Source organism: Amblyraja radiata, chromosome 43, assembly GCF_010909765.2.
Source record: "Amblyraja radiata isolate CabotCenter1 chromosome 43, sAmbRad1.1.pri, whole genome shotgun sequence".
In the NCBI taxonomy this organism is placed as follows: Eukaryota; Metazoa; Chordata; class Chondrichthyes; order Rajiformes; family Rajidae; genus Amblyraja; species Amblyraja radiata.
Genome location: NC_045998.1, coordinates 6,783,574 through 6,803,006, shown reverse-complemented (window position 1 = coordinate 6,803,006; position 19,433 = coordinate 6,783,574). Strand labels below are relative to the sequence as shown.

Here is a 19,433-nt window from a genome sequence, read left to right as displayed (position 1 = left end):
AAGAAGGGTTTCGGCCTGAAATGTCACCTATTTCCTTCGCTCCATAGATGCTGCTGCACCCGCTGAGTTTCTCCAGCATTTTTGTGTACCTGGGAAGAAGAGTAGTCTAGATAGCCATGGATCAGTGGGTTTATAGTGGATGTCGGTCAGAAGTCCATCACCAGCGATGGAGATAGTGAGGTCAAGAAATGGTAGGGAAGTGTCGGAAATGGTCCAGGTGTATTTGAGTGCTGGATGGAAGTTAGTGGTGAAGCGGATGAAGTCAGTCAGTTGTGTGTGGGTGCAGGAGGTTGCAGCAAAGCAATCATCAATGTAACGGTAGAGGTCGGGGATGGGGCCCTGATACGCATCGAACAAGGATTGTTCGACATACCCGACAAAGAGGCAGGCGTAGCTGGGGCCCATGCTTTGAGACCATCCTAATGGGGGATGGAGGTGTAGAGTGACTGGACGTCCATGGTGTAGATGAGGGGATGGGGGCCTAGAGAATGGAATGCCCGGAGGCGACGGAGAGTGTCTGAGGTGTCTTGAACATAGGTAGGGAGGGATTTAACCAGTGGGCATAGGATGGAGTCAAGGTATGTGGAAATAAGTTTGGTAGGGCACGAATAGGCAGAGACAATGGGTCTACCAGGACAGTCAGGTTTGTGGATTTTGGGGAGAAGGTAAAATCGGGACGTGCGGGGCTGGGAAACGATGAGGTTGGGGGCTCGGTGGGGGGGGGGGGGGCAGGGAGCCGGAGTGGATGAAGTCAGTGATGTTGCGAGAGATAGTGGCCTGGTGCTCGTCTGTGGGGTCATGGTCCAGGGGTAAGTAGGAGGAGGTGTCCGAGAGTTGGCGCGTGGCCTCAGCTTTGTAGAGATCGACGCGCCAGACTACCATGGCACCTCCCTTGTCGGCGGGTTTGATCACCCAGTCTGGGTTGTGGAGTGAGTTGATAGCTGTACGTTCAGGGGGTGAGGGATTGGAGTGAAACAGGGAAGTGGAGAAGTTAAGGTGGTTGATGCCCCACCGGCAGTTTTGGATAAAATGGTCTAAAGCCGGAAGATGGCAATGAGGGAGGGTCCAGGAGGAGGGGGTTCGTTGGTGAAGGGAAAAGGGATCATCAATAGGGGGCGAGGACTCCTTCCCATGGAAGAACGCTGTGAGGCGGAGGCGATGGTAGAAGAGCTCCAAGTCATGGTGGGCGCGGAACTCATTGAGGTGGGGACGGAGGGGGACAAAGTTAACGCCTCTGCTGAGGACCGACCGTTTGGTGTCGGAGAGATGGAGGTCATGGGGGATGGTGAACATACGGCAGGGATGGGGGTTGGGGCCGGAGGAAGGCAGGTGAGTGAACTGAGGCCGAGGCGATGTCTGATGGTGGTTGTGGTGGGTGGTCAGGGGGTAGGGGGGTATGAGGACTGTAGTTTGGACGGGGAAGAGCAGGGGTCACATAGTTTGAGGGGCATGGGGGAAGACCCAGTGGATCAGCCACTGAGGTTACTAGGGTTGGGGTGACTAGGACCCAGTGCATTCAAACCCAGGGGAGTGGGATTTAGCAGCGTGGAGGCTTCAGCCCCAGTGCCGAGTCCAGGCACTGGACCAGTCCAGGTAAGGCAACGGCTGCAGGGCAGTGGAGTGGCGAGAGTTGGCGGACCCGATGGTAGGAGTCCGCGGGCAGTAGAGTCGGGGTCGGCGGACGATGCGTGGGAGGTCCTGGTGGGCGGATGGTCGGTGGAGCGGCGCAGATCGGCCAGCCCGGTGAGGCGACGAGGTGAGTAGGGTGCGGGGCGGTGGCCATGTTCGGAGAGCCCCGGTCTGGCAGCAATGTTCGGTAGGTCCGATCCGGCGGCGATGTTGGATGGGCTCGGTGCGGCGGCAATGTTGGGTAGGCCCAGAGTGAGGTGGGTCGGCCAGGTGCGGATGCGACGTGGCTAGGCCCCAGTGCGGATTGGACGAGGGTAGGCCCCCAGATGCGGCGGCAAGGGGAAGGGTTAAATAAACGACATTACTTTTGCTTTGTCCTGCACTTCCAATGATCCAAGGATCTGTGGAGCAAATTCCTCTCCACAACGAATATAAACCTCACCTGTATTTTAAACCCCCCCCCTCCCCACCCCTCACCAAAGCCTCCGGAATCGCAAGCACAGCGCCACCGATGGTAGGATTTGTAACAACGCCACAATCACACAGCATCACTGATGGTAGGGTTTGTAACAATGCCACTATCTCAAAAGTTTAACACACCTTGGTGCAGCGAGCAGAGGCCCCCCTAGATCTCGAGACCCTATTCTTAAGCTTGTCTAGCTGATACGTAAATCCGGCCCTGGCCACAGCTGGAATCCTCAGTATCTTAGGAGGAAACAGAGCCGTGACCTGGATCTGAAACTCCATTTCTTCCCGGAGATGCTGCCCGACCTTATGCATTTATTCCTAATTCTCCTGTTTCAATTCATTGTAGAATTCCCCATTGGCAGAGTATGTTGCTCTCAGGAAAATATCAAGAACAGGATGAGGGCCCTTCAAGCCTGCCCCATCATTCATCAAGACCCCAGCGAATCTTCTACCTCAGCACCATTTTTCTGAAACGTCCCCGTCTCCCTCGATTCCTCCAATGCACAGAAATCCATCCACATTTCCCCACAATTCTGCAGTGAGGTATCGCTGCTGCTCCCTCAACGCTCTTGTAGTAAAGGCCAACGTACCATCCATCATCCTATTCTCTTGCTGGACCTCCATGCTGCCTCTCAGCGATCGGTGTACAATGACACACAGTTCCCGGAGAACATCCAACGTACCCGATCTCTCCCAGTTTATTAAAAACAGCCCGCCTTGTCCATCAAAGTGTATCACTGCATTGTTCTAAATGATATTACATCAATCACTCTGTCATCCTGTCTGTATCTCCCCACCGCTGAATTCTCTTCACATCCTCCTCGCCGCTCACATTCCCATCCACCCTCAATTCCCTTCATCTGTTGATAGAGCCTCCACACTGATGCTGGATAATTCCAAAGGATCAGTGCACTCTTGGTGAGGAATGTCCTCTAGTTTTATACTCCCCTGTCCAAGCATAAAGACTGTGAGCATTTAGCTAATCTACACCCCTTGTGATCTTGTTTACCTCTTTTAGTTCACCCCTCCACCTCTTAAAATACAGCGAAATAAGTCCTAGCTGATCCTGCTCCTGCTTATAACAAATCTTATAGAACTGTGAACAACCAACACTGGGGAGGCTCTTCAATGGCTGAAATCCCTGTACAGACTCATAACTGTACCAGTGGGAAACTCTTGCTTTGTGCACAATGACAGACAGGCACGGAAATCGCTATCAAAATATGGAAGGGACCTTGGGACAGAAGGGGACACAATTTCTTGGCGGCCGCGTGCGCATGTGCACACTCACACACACGTGCGAGGCTTATAAGGCTCAATCCAGCGTTAAATGCAGCTCAACTATGCCTGTCTTGCCGGGTTAACCTACAGCCCTGCCAGGACTGACGGGACACCAGCGCTGCTTCTACGCACTGGCTGTAAACCTGGGACATATTTCACGCAAGTCCAGGCAGGTCTGTAGGTTAACCTGGCAGGACAGGCAGAGTTGAGCTGGGTTTAGCGCTGCTTCTCTGCGCTGGCTGTGGGCTGGGGGCGCAGCTCCCGTCTGACTCCCGACGTCTCTGGCCATCCCCGGTCTGTGCCGAGAATGTTTTGGCACATCTCCCTCCTCCAATGATCTCGCTGAATCATCATGTCCCACCCCCATTGCCTGCTGACCAACATCTCTCTCGTCGCCCTCGATCAGCAGTCCCACCCCCGCTGTCTCGCGGAAAGCGGAGATTTCACCGGGTTTTAAAATCCGGTTACAAAAATTGAGGGGTGGACTGTAACCCACCACTCAAAACAGGGGGGGGATGTGTGTCGTCCCCCCCCCCCCCCCCCCCCCCCCCCCCCCCCGGGATTTCCGCTCCTGATGACAGATAACTGGCACTCACTGTATGACTTACACACTGCACGGTGGGCTGCTTTGGAAGTTAGATTACTTGGGATCCACAGACAGCCAGCTGATAGAATAGAGAATTGGCTTCATGGAAGGAAGCAGAGGGTGATGGTGAAAGGATATTTAATGGGGCTGGAGGCCTATGATGAGTTGTGCAGAACATTGGCGAGGACACAGTTGAGGTATTGTGTTCAATTATGGTTCCCCTGTAATAGGAAGGATGTTATTCAGCTGGAAAAAGTGGCCAGAGGATTCATGAGTATGTTTCCGGGACATGAGGGCCTAAGCTATTGGGAAAGGTTACGCAGGCTAGGATCTTTATTCCTGAGAGCACAGGAAACTGAGGGATGATCTTATAGAAATGTATAAGATCATGAGGAGTATGGACATGGTAAATGCACATTCCCCAGAGAAGGGCAATACAAGAACCAGGGGACATAGGTTTAAGCTGAGAGTGGACAGAAGTAATCAGAACAAGAGGGGCAACATTTTCCACACAGCGGGTGGCGGGTATATAGCATGAGCTGCCAGAGGAGGTAGCTATGGCAGGTACTACAACAAAATTTAAAAGGAATTTGGACACGTACATGGATTGGAAAGATTTAGGGGGGCATTGGCTTAACGCTGGGCAGATGAAACTAGTTTAGTTTATTATGGTCACAGTACCAGTGAAAAGCCTTTTGTTGCACGCCATCCAGTCGACGATAAGTGTATACATGATTACATTCAAGCCATCACAGTGTACAGATACAGGATAAATGGTGTAATGTTTAGTGTAAGATGAAGCCAAGTGTAGATGGGGCATCTTAGTCAGCATGGGCAAGTTGGGCCAAAGGGCCTTTTTCAATGCTGTATTATTTTATGAGCCTACTAGACCAAGTGGGACCTTTTGGGCCTCATTCCCCCAACACAATATTCCTCCACACACCCGTTCCCCCAACACAACCCGTTTCCCCAACACAATATTCCACCACTCACCTGTTCCCCCTACGCAACCCGTTTCCACCACTCACTCGTTCCCCCAACACAACCCATTCCCCCAACGCAATATTCCACCACTCACCCATAGCCCCCAATTGCGCAGGCCCGGCTCATTTCCTCTCATCCCCCAACACACCCTCTCCCTCCTCTTCTACCTCCCTCTTCTCTCCCCTCTCCTCATCCCATCCTCCACTACCTCCCTCACCAGAGAGGGAAGGGGTTAGAGAGGGGTTGGTAGAGTGGGGGGAGGGAGGGTAGAGAGGGGGGGGTAGATAGGGAGGGGTGTAGTGAGGAGGGGGGAGGGGGGGAGGAAGTGTAGAGAGGGGGAATAGACAATAGATAACAGGTGCAGGAGTAGGCCAGTCGGCCCTACGAGCCATCCATTCAATGTGATCATGGCTGATCATCCCCAATCAGTACCCCGTTCTTGCCTTCTCCCCATATATGCAATGGAAGACATTTAAAGACTGCATGGATGAACTACAAAAATTGTTCATCCCAGTTTGGCAAAAGAATAAATCAGGGAAGGTAGTGCATCCGTGGATAACAAGGGAAATTAGGGATAGTATCAAAGCGAAGGATGATGCGTACAAATTCAGAGACCAGCAGAGGAGGACAAAGGGCTTAATTAGGAAAGGAAAAATAGATTATGAAAGAAAACTGGCAGGGAACATAAAAACTGACTGCAAAAGTTTTTATAGATATGTGAAAAGAAAGAGATTAGTTAAAATAAATGTAGGTCCCTTGCAGTCAGAAACAGGTGAGTTGATCATGGGGAACAAGGATATGGCGGACCAATTGAATAACTACTTTGATTCCGTCTTCACTAAGGAAGACATAAATAATCTGCCGTAAATAGCAGGGGACCGCGGGTCAAAGGAGTTGGAGGAATTGAGTGAAATCCAGGTTAGCCGGGAAGTGGTGTTGGGTAAATTGAATGGATTAAAGGCCGATAAATCCCCAGGGCCAGATAGGCTGCATCCCAGAGTACTTAAGGAAGTAGCTCCAGAAATAGTGGATGCATTAGTAATAATCTTTCAAAACTCTTTAGATTCTGGAGTAGTTCCTGAGGATTGGCGGGTAGCAAACGTAACCACACTTTTTAAGAAGGGAGGGAGAGAGAAAACGGGGAATTACAGACCAGTTAGTCTAACATCGGTAGTGGGGAAACTGCTAGAGTCAGTTATTAAAGATGGGATAGCAGCACATTTGGAAAGTGGTGAAATCATTGGACAAAGTCAGCATGGATTTACAAAAGGTAAATCATGTCTGACGAATCTTATAGACTTTTTCGAGGATGTAACTAGTAGCGTGGATAGGGGAGAACCAGTGGATGTGGTGTATCTGGACTTCCAGATGGCTTTCGACAAGGTCCCACATAAGAGATTAGTATACAAACTTAAAGCACACGGCATTGGGGGTTCAGTATTGATGTGGATAGAGAACTGGCTGGCAAACAGGAAGCAAAGAGTAGGAGTAAACGGATCCTTTTCACAATGGCAGGCAGTGACTAGTGGGGTACCGCAAGGCTCAGTGCTGGGACCCCAGCTATTTACAATATATATTAATGATCTGGATGAGGGAATTGAAGGCAATATCTCCAAGTTTGCGGATGACACTAAGCTGGGGGGCAGTGTTAGCTGTGAGGAGGATGCTAGGAGACTGCAAGGTGACTTGGATAGGCTGGGTGAGTGGGCAAATGTTTGGCAGATGCAGTATAATGTGGATAAATGTGAGGTTATCCATTTTGGTGGCAAAAACAGGAAAGCAGACTATTATCTAAATGGTGGCCGACTAGGAAAAGGGGAGATGCAGCGAGACCTGGGTGTCATGGTACACCAGTCATTGAAAGTGGGCATGCAGGTGCAGCAGGCAGTGAAGAAAGCGAATGGTATGTTAGCTTTCATAGCAAAAGAATTTGAGTATAGGAGCAGGGAGGTTCTACTGCAGTTGTACAGGGTCTTGGTGAGACCACACCTGGAGTATTGCGTACAGTTTTGGTCACCAAATCTGAGGAAGGACATTATTGCCATAGAGGGAGTGCAGAGAAGGTTCACCAGACTGATTCCTGGGATGTCAGGACTGTCTTATGAAGAAAGACTGGATAGACTTGGTTTATACTCTCTAGAATTTAGGAGATTGAGAGGGGATCTTATAGAAACTTACAAAATTCTTAAGGGGTTGCACAGGCTAGATGCAGGAAGATTGCTCCCGATGTTGGGGAAGTCCAGGACAAGGGGTAACAGCTTAAGGATAAGGGGGAAATCCTTTAAAACCGAGATGAGAAGAACTTTTTTTCACACAGAGAGTGGTGAATCTCTGGAACTCTCTGCCACAGAGGGTAGTCGAGGCCAGTTCATTGGCTATATTTAAGAGGGAGTTAGATGTGGCCCTTGTGGCTAAGGGGATCAGAGGGTATGGAGAGAAGGCAGGTACGGGATACTGAGTTGGATGATCAGCCATGATCATATTGAATGGCGGTGCAGGTTCGAAGGGCCGAATGGCCTACTCCTGTACCTAATTTCTATGTTTCTATGTTTCTATATCCCATGGGTTGGATTGCTGGAGTGAACCTCTCACCCAGAGTTTGCGAGAGGATTGTGGAAAGGTGTAGTGAAGTGGGGGGGGGGGGGGGGGGGGGGGGGGGGGGGGAGGGAGGTTAGAGAGGGGGGCGTGAGAGAGGGTGTAGACATTTGAACAACTCTCCCAACCCCCTGCTCTCCCTCAATCCCTGCACTCTCCCTCCTCAACTTCTCAGGATTTTTCCCACTCCTCCTCTCCACAAATCCCTCCTGCACCTCTTCGAGTGGAGCAAATGGAGCTGGGCTTAGCGGGTTCGAGCCGAGCCAAGCCGAGCGTGCGGGGCCGAAAGGGTCCCAGCGGGACCGAGCAGAGCCGTGCAGGGCCAAGCCGGTTGGAGTGCTGTGGAGAGGGAGAGGAGGGGGTAGAAAGGGAGAGGGAGGTGAGGGGGGTAGAGAGGGAGGGGGAGGGGGGGTAGAGAAGGAGAGGGGCAGAGGGGCAGAGAGACAGGGGGTTAAAGAGAGGAGGAAAGAGTGGGGGGGGAAGGGAGGATAGAGATGGAGAGGGCGAGGGATACTAGCTGGGCGGAGCAGGTTGGATTGCTATACAGGACAGACAGACAGACAGACAGACAGACAGACAGACAGACAGACAGACAGACAGACAGACAGACAGACAGACAGACTCAGACAGCCAGACAGACAGACAGACAGACAGAAAACAACCTTGCACTTGCAGGCACAGACCTGGAAAACACAACACTCTTTGACAATCTCTGAGCTTATGCCATAAGGCTTCATAATGAAAGGACACAGACTGCACCAACCCAGCACTACTATATAGGCCCACAGATCCGTTTGTTGTGCAGAAAGACATGAACACCCCTGCACTAGGCTAAGGGAATGTTTACTACACCATCGGCTTGTGGGGGTCAGATCAATCTAGGTATTTGAAGAGGGAAACAATATATTTCCCAGAGGAAACCCATACAGGTCACGGCATGAATGTACAAACTCCGTAAAGACAGCCCCCTTAGTCAGGATCAAAGCTGGGTCTCTGGCACTAGAAGGCAGTGACTCTACCATTGTGCCATCCTGCCGGCCATGTAGGAAAGATGTGATTACATTGGAGAGGAGATTCAAAGAAGAGGAAGTACTGACACTTTTGAGAAATATAAAAGTGGATAAGTCTCCAGGTCCGGACAGGATATTCCCTAGAACATTGAGGGAAGTTAGTGTAGAAATAGCAGGGGCTATGACAGAAATATTTCAAATGTCATTAGAAACGGGAATAGTGCCGGAGGATTGGCGTACTGCGCATGTTGTTCCATTGTTTAAAAAGGGGTCTAAGAGTAAACCTAGCAATTATAGACCTGTTAGTTTGACGTCAGTGGTGGGCAAATTAATGGAAAGGATACTTAGAGATAATATATATAAGCATCTGGATAAACAGGGTTTGATTAGGAACAGTCAACATGGATTTGTGCCTGGAAGGTCATGTTTGACTAATCTTCTTGAATTTTTTGAAGAGGTTACTCGGGAAATTGATGAGGGTAAAGCAGTGGATGTTGTATATATGGACTTCAGTAAGGCCTTTGACAAGGTTCCTCATGGAAGGTTGGTTAAGAAGGTTCAATGGTTGGGTATTAATGGTGGAGTAGCAAGATGGATTCAACAGTGGCTGAATGGGAGATGCCAGAGAGTAATGGTGGATGGTTGTTTGTCAGGTTGGAGGCCAGTGACTAGTGGGGTGCCACAGGGATCTGTGTTGGGTCCACTGTTGTTTGTCATGTACATCAATGATCTGGATGATGGTGTGGTAAATTGGATTAGTAAGTATGCAGATGATACTAAGATAGGTGGGGTTGTGGATAATGAAGTAGATTTTCAAAGTCTACAGAGAGATTTATGCCAGTTGGAAGAGTGAACTGAAAGATGGCAGATGGAGTTTAATGCTGATAAGTGTGAGGTGCTACATCTTGGCAGGACAAATCAAAATAGGACGTACATGGTAAATGGTAGGGAATTGAAGAATGCAGGTGAACAGAGGGATCTGGGAATAACTGTGCACAGTTCCCTGAAAGTGGAATCTCATGTAGATAGGGTGGTAAAGAAAGCTTTTGGTGTGCTGGCTTTTATAAATCAGAGCATTGAGTATAGAAGTTGGGATGTAATGTTAAAATTGTACAAGGCATTGGTGAGGCCAATTCTGGAGTATGGGGTACAATTTTGGTCGCCTAATTATAGGAAGAATGTCAACAAAATAGAGAGAGTACAGAGGAGATTTACTAGAATGTTGCCTGGGTTTCAGCAACTAAGTTACAGAGAAAGGTTGAACAAGTTAGGGCTTTATTCTTTGGAGCGCAGAAGGTTAAGGGGGGGACGATAGAGGTCTTTAAAATGATGAGAGGGATAGACAGAGTTGACGTGGATAAGCTTTTCCCACTGAGAGTAGGGAAGATTCAAACAAGGGGACATGACTTGAGAATTAAGGGACAGAAGTTTAGGGGTAACATGAGGGGGAACTTCTTTACTCAGAGAGTGGTGGCTGTGTGGAATGAGCTTCCAGGGAAGGTGGTGGAGGCAGGTTCGTTTTTATCATTTAAAAATAAATTGGATAGCTATATGGACGGGAAAGGAATGGAGGGTTATGGTCTGAGCGCAGGTATATGGGACTAGGGGAGAATACATGTTCGGCACGGACTAGAAGGGTCGAGATGGCCTGTTTCCGTGCTGTAATTGTTATATGGTTATATGTTATATGGTTATAATGTTGCCTGGGGTGGAATGTTTCAGTTATGAGGGGAGACAGGACAGGCTGGGCATGTTTTCATGGTGCTGGGGAGATGGACGCGAACCAGCTGGAGATGTACACAATTATAAGAGGCACTGATAGGGTAGACAGTAAGAAACCTTTACCCCATGAAGAGGTGTCGTAGGCACAGGTTTAAGCAGAAAAGAAAGAAATTTAGGGGGGGCTATGAGGAATCATTTCGTTTTTTACCAAGGCACTGGGTAATATCAGGAATGCACTGCCAGAGGGGATGGTGGAAGCTGGTATTTACGACACAAGCACTGATAATAGAGTAAAACAGCATGGAAACAGGCCCTTCAGCCCAACTTGCCCACATCAAGCAACATGTCCCATCTACATAGAGTCCTACTTGCCTGCCTTTGGTCTAGATCCCACCAAACCTGTCCTATCTATGCACCTGTCCAATAGTTTCTTAAACATTGCTATAGTTTCAACTATCTCCTCTGGCAGCTCGTTCCATACACCCACCACCCCTTTGTGTGAAAAAGTTACTACGCAGATCCCTATTTAATCTTTCCTCCATCACCTTAAAGCTATGTACTCTGGTTCACGGTTCCCCTGTTCTGGTCAAGAGACTCTGTGCGTCTATCCAATCTATTCCTCTCAAGGTTGTATACACCTCTATGAGATCACCCCTCATCCTCCTGTACTCCAGGGAATAGAGTCCCAGCCTGCTCAATCTCTGCCTATAGCTCAGACCCTCGAGTCCTGGTACCAGGACTTCTATAATTCTTCTCCTCTTCATTCAGATTTCTGTAAACCTTCTCTGTACCCTTTCCAATGACAACATCTTTCCTGTAAAATAGTGCCCAGAACTGAAAACAATACTCTAAATGCAGCCTACGCTATGTTTTATAAAACTGCAACATGACCTCCCAACCCCTATGCTCAATAGGTAGACATGAAAAACCGTAGTAATTCAGTGGTTCAGGCAGCATTTCTGGAGAAAAGGAATAGGTGACCATTTTGGGTCGAGACCCTTCTTCATATTAAGAATCAGGGATAAGTGAAACAAGAGAAATAGTACTCAATACTGACTGATGAAGGCCAATATGTCAAAAGCCTTTTAGATCATCCAATCTACCTGCGACTTGAACTTCAGGACCTATGTACCTACACTCCTAGATCCCTCTGTTCTACAACACTTCCCAGAGACCTACCATTCACTGTGTTTGTCTTACCCATGTTAGACTTTCCAAAATGCAATACGTTACATATCTGTTTTAAATTCCATCAAACATTTCTCAGCCCATTTGATCAACCGATCAAGACACCGCTGCAGTTTTTGACAAACATCTTCACTGCAATAGCACCCAGTTTTGTACCATCTGCAAACTTGCTAATCTTGCCATGTATGTTCTCATGCAAATCAGTGATATAGGTGACAAACATTAATGGACCCAGCACCAAGCCGAGGCACACCACTGGTCACAGGCCTCCAGTCCAAGAAGCAGCATTCCACCATCACCCTCAGCTTCCTTCCATGAAGTCAATTTTCTATCCATTCAGCTATCTCTCATTGGATCTCATACTATCTAACCTTCCAGAGCAACCTACCATGTGGTACCTTGTTGAATGTTTTGCTGAAATTCATATGTACACCATCTACATGTAAATTGGTGAAACACCGTGGGTAACACTGGGAGAGATGGCTGACAGCTTGGTCACAGTGGGAGATGTAAAAGACCAAATGGCAATCGTAAAAATAATATAAGTAAAATTAGGTCAGAAGAGCAACAGGACATTTGTTGAGCTGCCATGGGGGGAAGTTGAGAATATCCAAACGGGGATGTGTTTGTCGAAGTTGCATGATTTACAGCTGTTGTCAGAGCAATCTGATATCAGGAGAATGCTGAAGAGTCTTTGTGAAATCTGTAACGGTTCTGTATGTAAGGATCACATGAATCTTTGTATCACACGGCCATTGTATTTGTCACTATTAAATAGAGTCTTGATTGCCTTGCCCTATCTTTCTGGTGTGTATTAAAATTTTCATTAATAGACGATCCAAGTAACATCTCAAAGAACAAATGGTTCAGTGAGGCAAGCTCAGAGCCACCTGGATGCATTATTCCATATCCCTTTGTGCTCTACTTATTCAAGTACCTGCCCAGGTATGTCTTCAATCTTGTTTCTGTTTCTGCACCACCACCTCCTCTAGCAACTCATTTCAGATAATAACGATCCTGTGTGAAGCATTTACACCTCAAATCAACTTAAATTATGTTCCCTCCTTAAATCTATGCTCTCCAGTTAAGCACACCTACCACTGGTAACAGATTCTAGCTATCCCCCACCTACGCCACTCAGAATGTTATGCACCCCTAACATGTCATCTCTCAGCCTCCTCGCTCCTGACAGAGCAGCCTTCCCAATCTCACCTGCAGGCCAACCGAATCGAGGCAACATTCTTGCAATAATTTCTGTGCACTATCTGAAGCAATGTTTTCATGTGATGTGTCAACCAGAACTACAGGCAATACTCTCAATACTCTGTAATCAACAGTTTGTACAACTGATGTCCATCTCTTGTACTCAAAGCCTCAGCTGATGAAGAAAAGAATGACGTAGGCCTTCTTCACTCTCTCTACCCGTGTTGCCACTTTCAGGCAATTGTGTACTGGTATCCCTAGGTCCATCTACTCAACAACACCTCTGCAAGATCCAACCATACCTTGTAAATCCCCTGCCCTGATATCACTATCCACAGTAAATCCACTACCAAAAATCCATCAATTTAACACATCAATGTGTTAAATTCCATATGTCATTGCCTTGTCCACTTTCCCAATTAATCCAAATCCTGCTGTAAGCATAAACAACCTTTATTCCTGTACACTATACTGCCAATTGTGGTGTCACCTGCAAGCTTCCCAACGATATCATGTACATTCTCACACAATGACTCATATGCAAGAGTGTGAATTTATCCAATCTATTCCTCTCAAGCTGAGAAGGTTATTGGCTGCAACCTACCCTCCATTGATGGAATGTACACTGCAAGGGCCAGTAAGCGAGTGGGTAAGATCATCTCTGACCCCTCTCACCCAGGCCACAAACTCTTTGAATCACTTCCCTCTGGAAGGCAACTCCAGACTGTCAAAGCTGCCACAGCCAGACATAAAAACAGCTTTTTTCCACAAGTAGTAGCTCTACTCAATAACCAAAAATCTGTAGCCTCCTTGTGCTCTGGTATTTAATTTAATTCACATGTTTAATCAATAATGTTTTATTATTAATGTTTAATGTTTTATGTGTCATTCCTAACTGTCACTGTATGTCATTGTCACTTGCGGGCGGACAAGGCAAATTCCTTGTACATGAATACTTGGCCAATAAACTTATTCATTCATGTATGACAAAGAATAGAAGAACCAGCAAACTCACTGAGCAGAAGCCTCCAGTCTGAAATGGGAAGGAATGCAAGGATGCTAAAGAGGCCACAGATGGAGGATGGTCACTGCTCCAGAGGGGGTTACAGAGAGAATGAGCGAGTCAGGTGTATGAAGTGGTACTAACGATAAGTCATTCAACTTCATATAAAGTTCTTTATATACCATTGGATGTGGAGACCGGATGAAAACCTCCATACATTCCAGCATCTGTGATCAGACTGCCGAACCGCACCCTGAATACTAGTAATGAGCAAGCTAGGTTACATTCCATGACAAGTCATTACAAATACCTGACATGGATCAGAAATATAGTGACTGATCTACATCTTCTTTCTTTAGCTCCTGCCTCATAAACTAAAAGAAAACATGTAACCAAGCTTACATATATAAAAAATGAATAAAATGATCATTTAACTAACTACTATAGCAAAGCAAAGCAAACCAAAGCAACTACGGTTTGAATAAAAAAAACATTTAGTCTTTGTATTTGGGATTCGGCTTGCAGACCCATCCTGCACGTGTCTTGTAGAGCCCTTCTGTGGTACTTCTCACAGGTGATGGCACCACCGACACAGGCTTCACAGGTGTATTCTTCATAGTTGATTTCTCCACTGGGACCAACATCACAGGCGGTTCTTCCACAGGTGCAGACACGGGCATCTGATCCCAAAACTTCACGGTTCACTGTCACATGTCCATTATTTAGAAGAGCATTTATGTCTTCTGTCCCCATCATTTCATCTGGGTAATCCATAGGATTGTACGGCACCGGCTCATCTACCGGTAAAATGTGTCTTTGATTCCTTCTGTAGAAGCATCCCTCTGACTGAGCAAGATAGGATCTTGGCTACTGGCATCCCTCTTTGACCATGTCCATGCGATCAGAACCTTTCTGGGTTTGTAACCTTCCTTCAATCAAACACTGGAGGGGTCGACTTGATTATAGCACGCCTTCTGTGACAGCCTTTTATTGAGTAGTTGAGCGTGAACCACCTGCGGCTTGTATATGTGTGGCTCCAGCAGTTGCTTTCAGACAGGAAGTGTGGTACGTGTCTCTCTGGACATCAGTCTTTGTGCTGGAGAGCCAAGTGTGGTGTCACGTGGTACATTCCTGAGATTAAGGAGATCCAAGAACACGGCCGACTGTGCTCTGTGTGAACTTTCCATCACTTGTTTTGCGCTGTGGACTGCCCGTTCTGCCAATCCATTCGATTGGGGATATTCCGGACTGCTGGTGATATGAGTAAAGTCCCACTGTGCAGCAAAATCTCTAAAGCGCTGGGTTTTGAAGTGCCCAGCATTATCAGACAGAAGAGTATGTGGTGCCCCATGGACTGAGAAATGTCTCCTTAGCTTCATAATTTGCGGTTGGCGGCGTGACTCACGTTGCAGCGGCGGCCCCTGCAGCCTGTCTGTCTTTTTTTTTTTTTTTTGTCCAGTTAAATGTGGTTCCCGGAGGTTTTTGTCAGTCTCCCTACCTGCTTCCACTACCTGCACCCTCCAGCAACCACCTGCAACCTCCAGGAACCGCGTGGAAACCTTGGGTGGGGCGCAAAATCTCCAGAGGTTTCCGTTCAGGTTTCCTAAGTGGGACAAGGGAATAAGTGTTCGGCACAGACTAGAAGGGCCTAGATGACCTGTTTCTGTGCTGTAATTGTTATATGGTTATAACTCAGCAGGTCAGGCAGTATCTATGGGCAACATGAACACGTGGTGTTTTCGGTCTGGAACCCTTTTGCAGTTTGATTGTCGGAGGGGGAGAGAAAGCTGGGAGACAGAGGCAGGACAAAGTGTGGCAGGTAATAGGTGAACACACGCGAGGGGAGTTTTGAGAGACTAATGGTTGGAACATTTCGGTATTGGAAGAGGCCCAGAATAGAAAGGTCAGTACGGGAAGGAAGGAGAGTTAAAATGGTTAGCAATGGGGACTGGTAGTAGGTCTTGATAGACTGGGTGCAAATGTTCAGTGAAACGATGGGCGAGTCTACACTTGGTTTGCCGAGGTACTGGAGGCCACAAGTACCAGCCAGCGAACTAAAGGCCAATGAACATCAGTGGTGGGGAAGTAACTGGAAGAGATTCAGTGAGATTGGAGCAAACTGTACTGAAAAGTCAAGGCCCATTCCTTCTCTCCAGAGATGCTGCCTGTCTCGCTGAGTTACTCCAGCATTTTATGACTATCTTTGGTTTAAATGAGCATCTGCAGTTCCTTCCTACATAATTAATACATGGTTACTGATGAGGGGCGGATGGTTTGACGGGCAAGTGGTTGGACAAACTCTAGAGATAAAAACAAAAGGTGTGAGATGCGGATAGAAGAGGTACGAGTTGTGATGCAGTCGAGGGGGGTGGATGTGAGGGAGGAACTTAGAGAGGTGAAGGACCGGCAAGCTCGGCTCTTTACCTCTGAATCCTCCAAGATCATCTTCCGATCCAGGGTCCGCCATGTGGAGCAGGATGAGACGTGCTCACGTTTCTTCTTCCATAAGGTTCACAGGGGGAGCTCTGTGATCAACAGCCTTAGGGAGGAGGACGGCTCGGTAGCATCCTCGCAGACAGACATGATGAGGGTCTGCAAATCCTTTTACTCGGAATTGTATGACCAAAAGGCCACAGACAGCACCGCCTCCCAGAACTTCCTGTCCTCTATCACGGAGGTCTTGGAGGACAGCAAGCAGGAGAGTCTGGACCAACCACTGACCCTAGAGGAGCTGACTGGCTCCATCCGCTCCTTTGACTCGAGTAAAACTCCCGGAAGCGATGGCTTACCGGCCGAGTTGTATTCGGCTCTGTGGGACTGGGTGGGCCCGGACCTGCTGGAAGTGTACAACGACATGCTTCTAGCCGGCAGCATGTCAGACTCCATGAGGAAGGGCAGCATCACCCTAATCTACAAGCAGAAGGGGGAGATGAAAGATATAAAGAATTGGAGACCCATAACATTGTTGAATGTAGACTACAAGATCCTGTCTAAGGCCATCGCCAACCGGGTCAAGTCTGCTCTGGGACGGGTGATCCACCCGGACCAAACCTGTGCTGTACCTGGCAGGAAAATCTCAGACAGCCTAGCGCTGCTGAGAGATACCATCGCCTACGTGCAGGACAGACGGGTGGATGCCTGCCTAGTCAGCTTGGACCAGGAGAAGGCCTTCGACAGGATATCGCACACGTACATGAGGGACGTGCTCTCCAAAATGGGTTTTGGGGAGGGAATCCGAAATTGGATCAAACTGCTCTACACCAACATCCGTAGTGCAGTCCAAATCAATGGGTGGGAATCAGACAGTTTCCCTGTAAGGTCTGGAGTCAGGCAGGGTTGCCCCCTCTCTCCTGTCTTGTTTGTCTGCTGTATTGAACCTTTTGCCGAGTCCATCAGGAAGGATGCGAGCATAAGAGGAGTGACATTGCCAGGCAGTGGGGGCATTCAGGTCAAGACCTCCCTGTACATGGACGATGTCGCCGTCTTCTGCTCGGATCCAAGGTCGGTCCGCAGATTGATCAGCATCTGTGACCAGTTTGAGTCGGCCACGGGAGCCAGGGTGAACCGCAGGAAGAGCGAGGCCATGCTCTTTGGCAACTGGCCCGACCGATCTTCCATCCCCTTCACCATCAAGCCTGACTTCTTGAAGGTGCTGGGGATCTGGTTCGGGGGGGCTGAGTCGAGTAACAAAAATTGGCTGGAGCGGATAGCCAAGGTGGGGAGGAAGCTGGAGCTGTGGAAGCAACGCTCCCTCTCCATAACCGGGAAAAATTTGGTCATCAGGTGTGAGGTGCTCTCGGGTCTGCTGTACTTGGCACAAGTGTGGCCTGTCCCTCCCTCCTACGCCACGGGGATCACCCGGGCCGTCTTCCAGTTCATCTGGGGGTCGAGGATGGACCGGGTACGACGGGTCACCATGTACAAGTCGGCAGACAACGGGGGTAAAAGCGTGCCCAACGTCGCCCTCATCCTGATGGCCACCTTTGTGTGTGGCTGCATCAGGCGGAGTGTAGAGCCAAGGCACGTGGGCACTAAGTGCCACTACCTGCTGAGGTTCTACCTGTCCCCGGTGTTGCGAAGGATGGGCCTGGCGCAGATGCCACGCAATGTACCAGTCAGCTGGACATTGCCGCCCCATCTGGCGTCTGTTGACAGGTTCTTCCGGACCAACACCTTTGACCACAAGTCCATCGGGCAGTGGTCAGCACGTAATGTCCTGCAGGCACTGCAGGGAAAGGACTCGATGGATCCGGTGGCGTGGTTCCCAGAGCAGACTGCCCAGCTTGTCTGGCAAAATGCCTCATCGCCAGAACTGACCAACAAGCACCAAGACCTGGCTTGGCTGGCGGTGAGGGGAGCCCTCTCGGTTAGATCCTTCCTGCACCGTCGGAACCTCACTACCAGCGCACGCTGCCCCCGGGACGGTTGCTATGGAGAGGAGACGGTTGCCCACCTCTTTGCAGAGTGTGGATTTGCAAAACGAGTCTGGAGAGGTATGAAAGGGTCCCTGGAACGATTTATCCCGAACAGCTCCGTCACAGAGGACTCTGTGATTTACGGACTGTTCCCAGGGACACATTCAGAGACTGACATCGAGTGCTGCTGGAGGGTCATCAACTCGGTGAAAGACGCTCTTTGGTCTGCCCGAGCGTTGCTCACCACCCAGCAGAGCGAGATGTCCGTCGGGGAATGTTGCCGACTGGCCCACTGCAGACTGCAGGAGTACGTGCTAAGGGACTCGCTGAAGCTTGGTGCAGCCAACGCCAAAGCTCGGTGGGGGAGGGCCACAGTCTAGGGTCCTTCCGCTGCTGGACATGGGGGGCACAGTATGGTGGAGACGCCCCTCAAATTAAATTAAGGGAAGGTATCCCACACCAGGGGGCCACATGAGTGGCACAGGTGGGGGACATCTTTTGTGGAACTTGAAATGTCAGATGGAAATTTTCGCACTGTGTACACATTGTATATATTTATTACTTGAACAGGGGCCACAGAGTGGCACTGGTGGGGGACTGTTTGGTGAAATTTGACAAATGTAAAAAAATTGTACTGGAAAAAGTTTGTATAGTCTCCGAAAATGTCGGATGAATTTTGTTTTGAATGGTTCAGAAATTGTATATATTTACCAATTGAATAAAGTATATTTTGAAATAAAAAAAAAAAAAAAAAAAAGAGGGACTGGGCAAACGGCATCGCAAAGTTCTTCGCGATAATATCCAAGGCATCACCAAACCAGCTATCCGCCGCCTGGCTCGGCGTGGCGGTGTCAAGCGAATCTCGGGTCTCATCTACGAGGAGACCCGTGGGGTGCTGAAGGTTTTCTTGGAGAATGTGATCAGAGATGCGGTCACCTACACCGAGCACGCCAATCGTAAGACGGTCACTGCCATGGATGTGGTGTACGCTCTGAAACGCCAGGGCCGCACTCTGTATGGCTTCGGCGGATAAATAATTCTTCCGTTTATCCAATCGACAAAACAAAGGCTATTTTAAGAGCCACCCACCATTTCACTGAGGGAGCAGTGACCGGGAACATGACAGCATTATGTACTGAATGAACTTTTAGTTATTGGCCGACCGTTGCATGCATTTGATTGATTCTTACTTTCATAGAACATAGGTGTGCAGTAGGCCATTCGGCCCTTCGAGCCTGCACCGCCATTCATTATGATCATGGCTGATAATCCAACTCAGTATCCTGTACCTGCCTTGCCTTCTCTCCATACCCCCTGATCCCTTTAGCCACAAGCGCCACATCTAACTC

General features: G+C 48.7%; 1 protein-coding gene across 1 annotated transcript; it reads left to right on the top strand.

Annotated features, from left to right (window-relative positions):
• Positions 1–1,781: 1,781 nt before the first annotated feature.
• Positions 1,782–19,233, top strand: LOC116968011 (histone H4 variant TH091-like). Its single transcript, XM_033014645.1, has 3 exons — positions 1,782–1,816; positions 4,195–4,238; positions 18,843–19,233. Exons 1-3 carry the CDS (start codon positions 1,782–1,784, stop codon positions 19,115–19,117), a joined length of 354 nt encoding a protein of 117 aa, XP_032870536.1. The 3' UTR covers positions 19,118–19,233.
• The last annotated feature ends 200 nt before the right edge of the window (positions 19,234–19,433 follow it).

Coding starts and splice junctions, on each gene's coding strand:
- LOC116968011 (XM_033014645.1), top strand. CDS start 1,782: ATGTTCGGAGAGCCCCGGTCTGGCAGCAATGTTCG. Junction 1,817..4,194: donor CGGTCTGGCAGCAATGTTCG/GTAGGTCCGATC, acceptor CCCCTGTAATAG/GAAGGATGTTATTCAGCTGG. Junction 4,239..18,842: donor AGTGGCCAGAGGATTCATGA/GTATGTTTCCGG, acceptor AAAAAAAAAAAG/AGGGACTGGGCAAACGGCAT.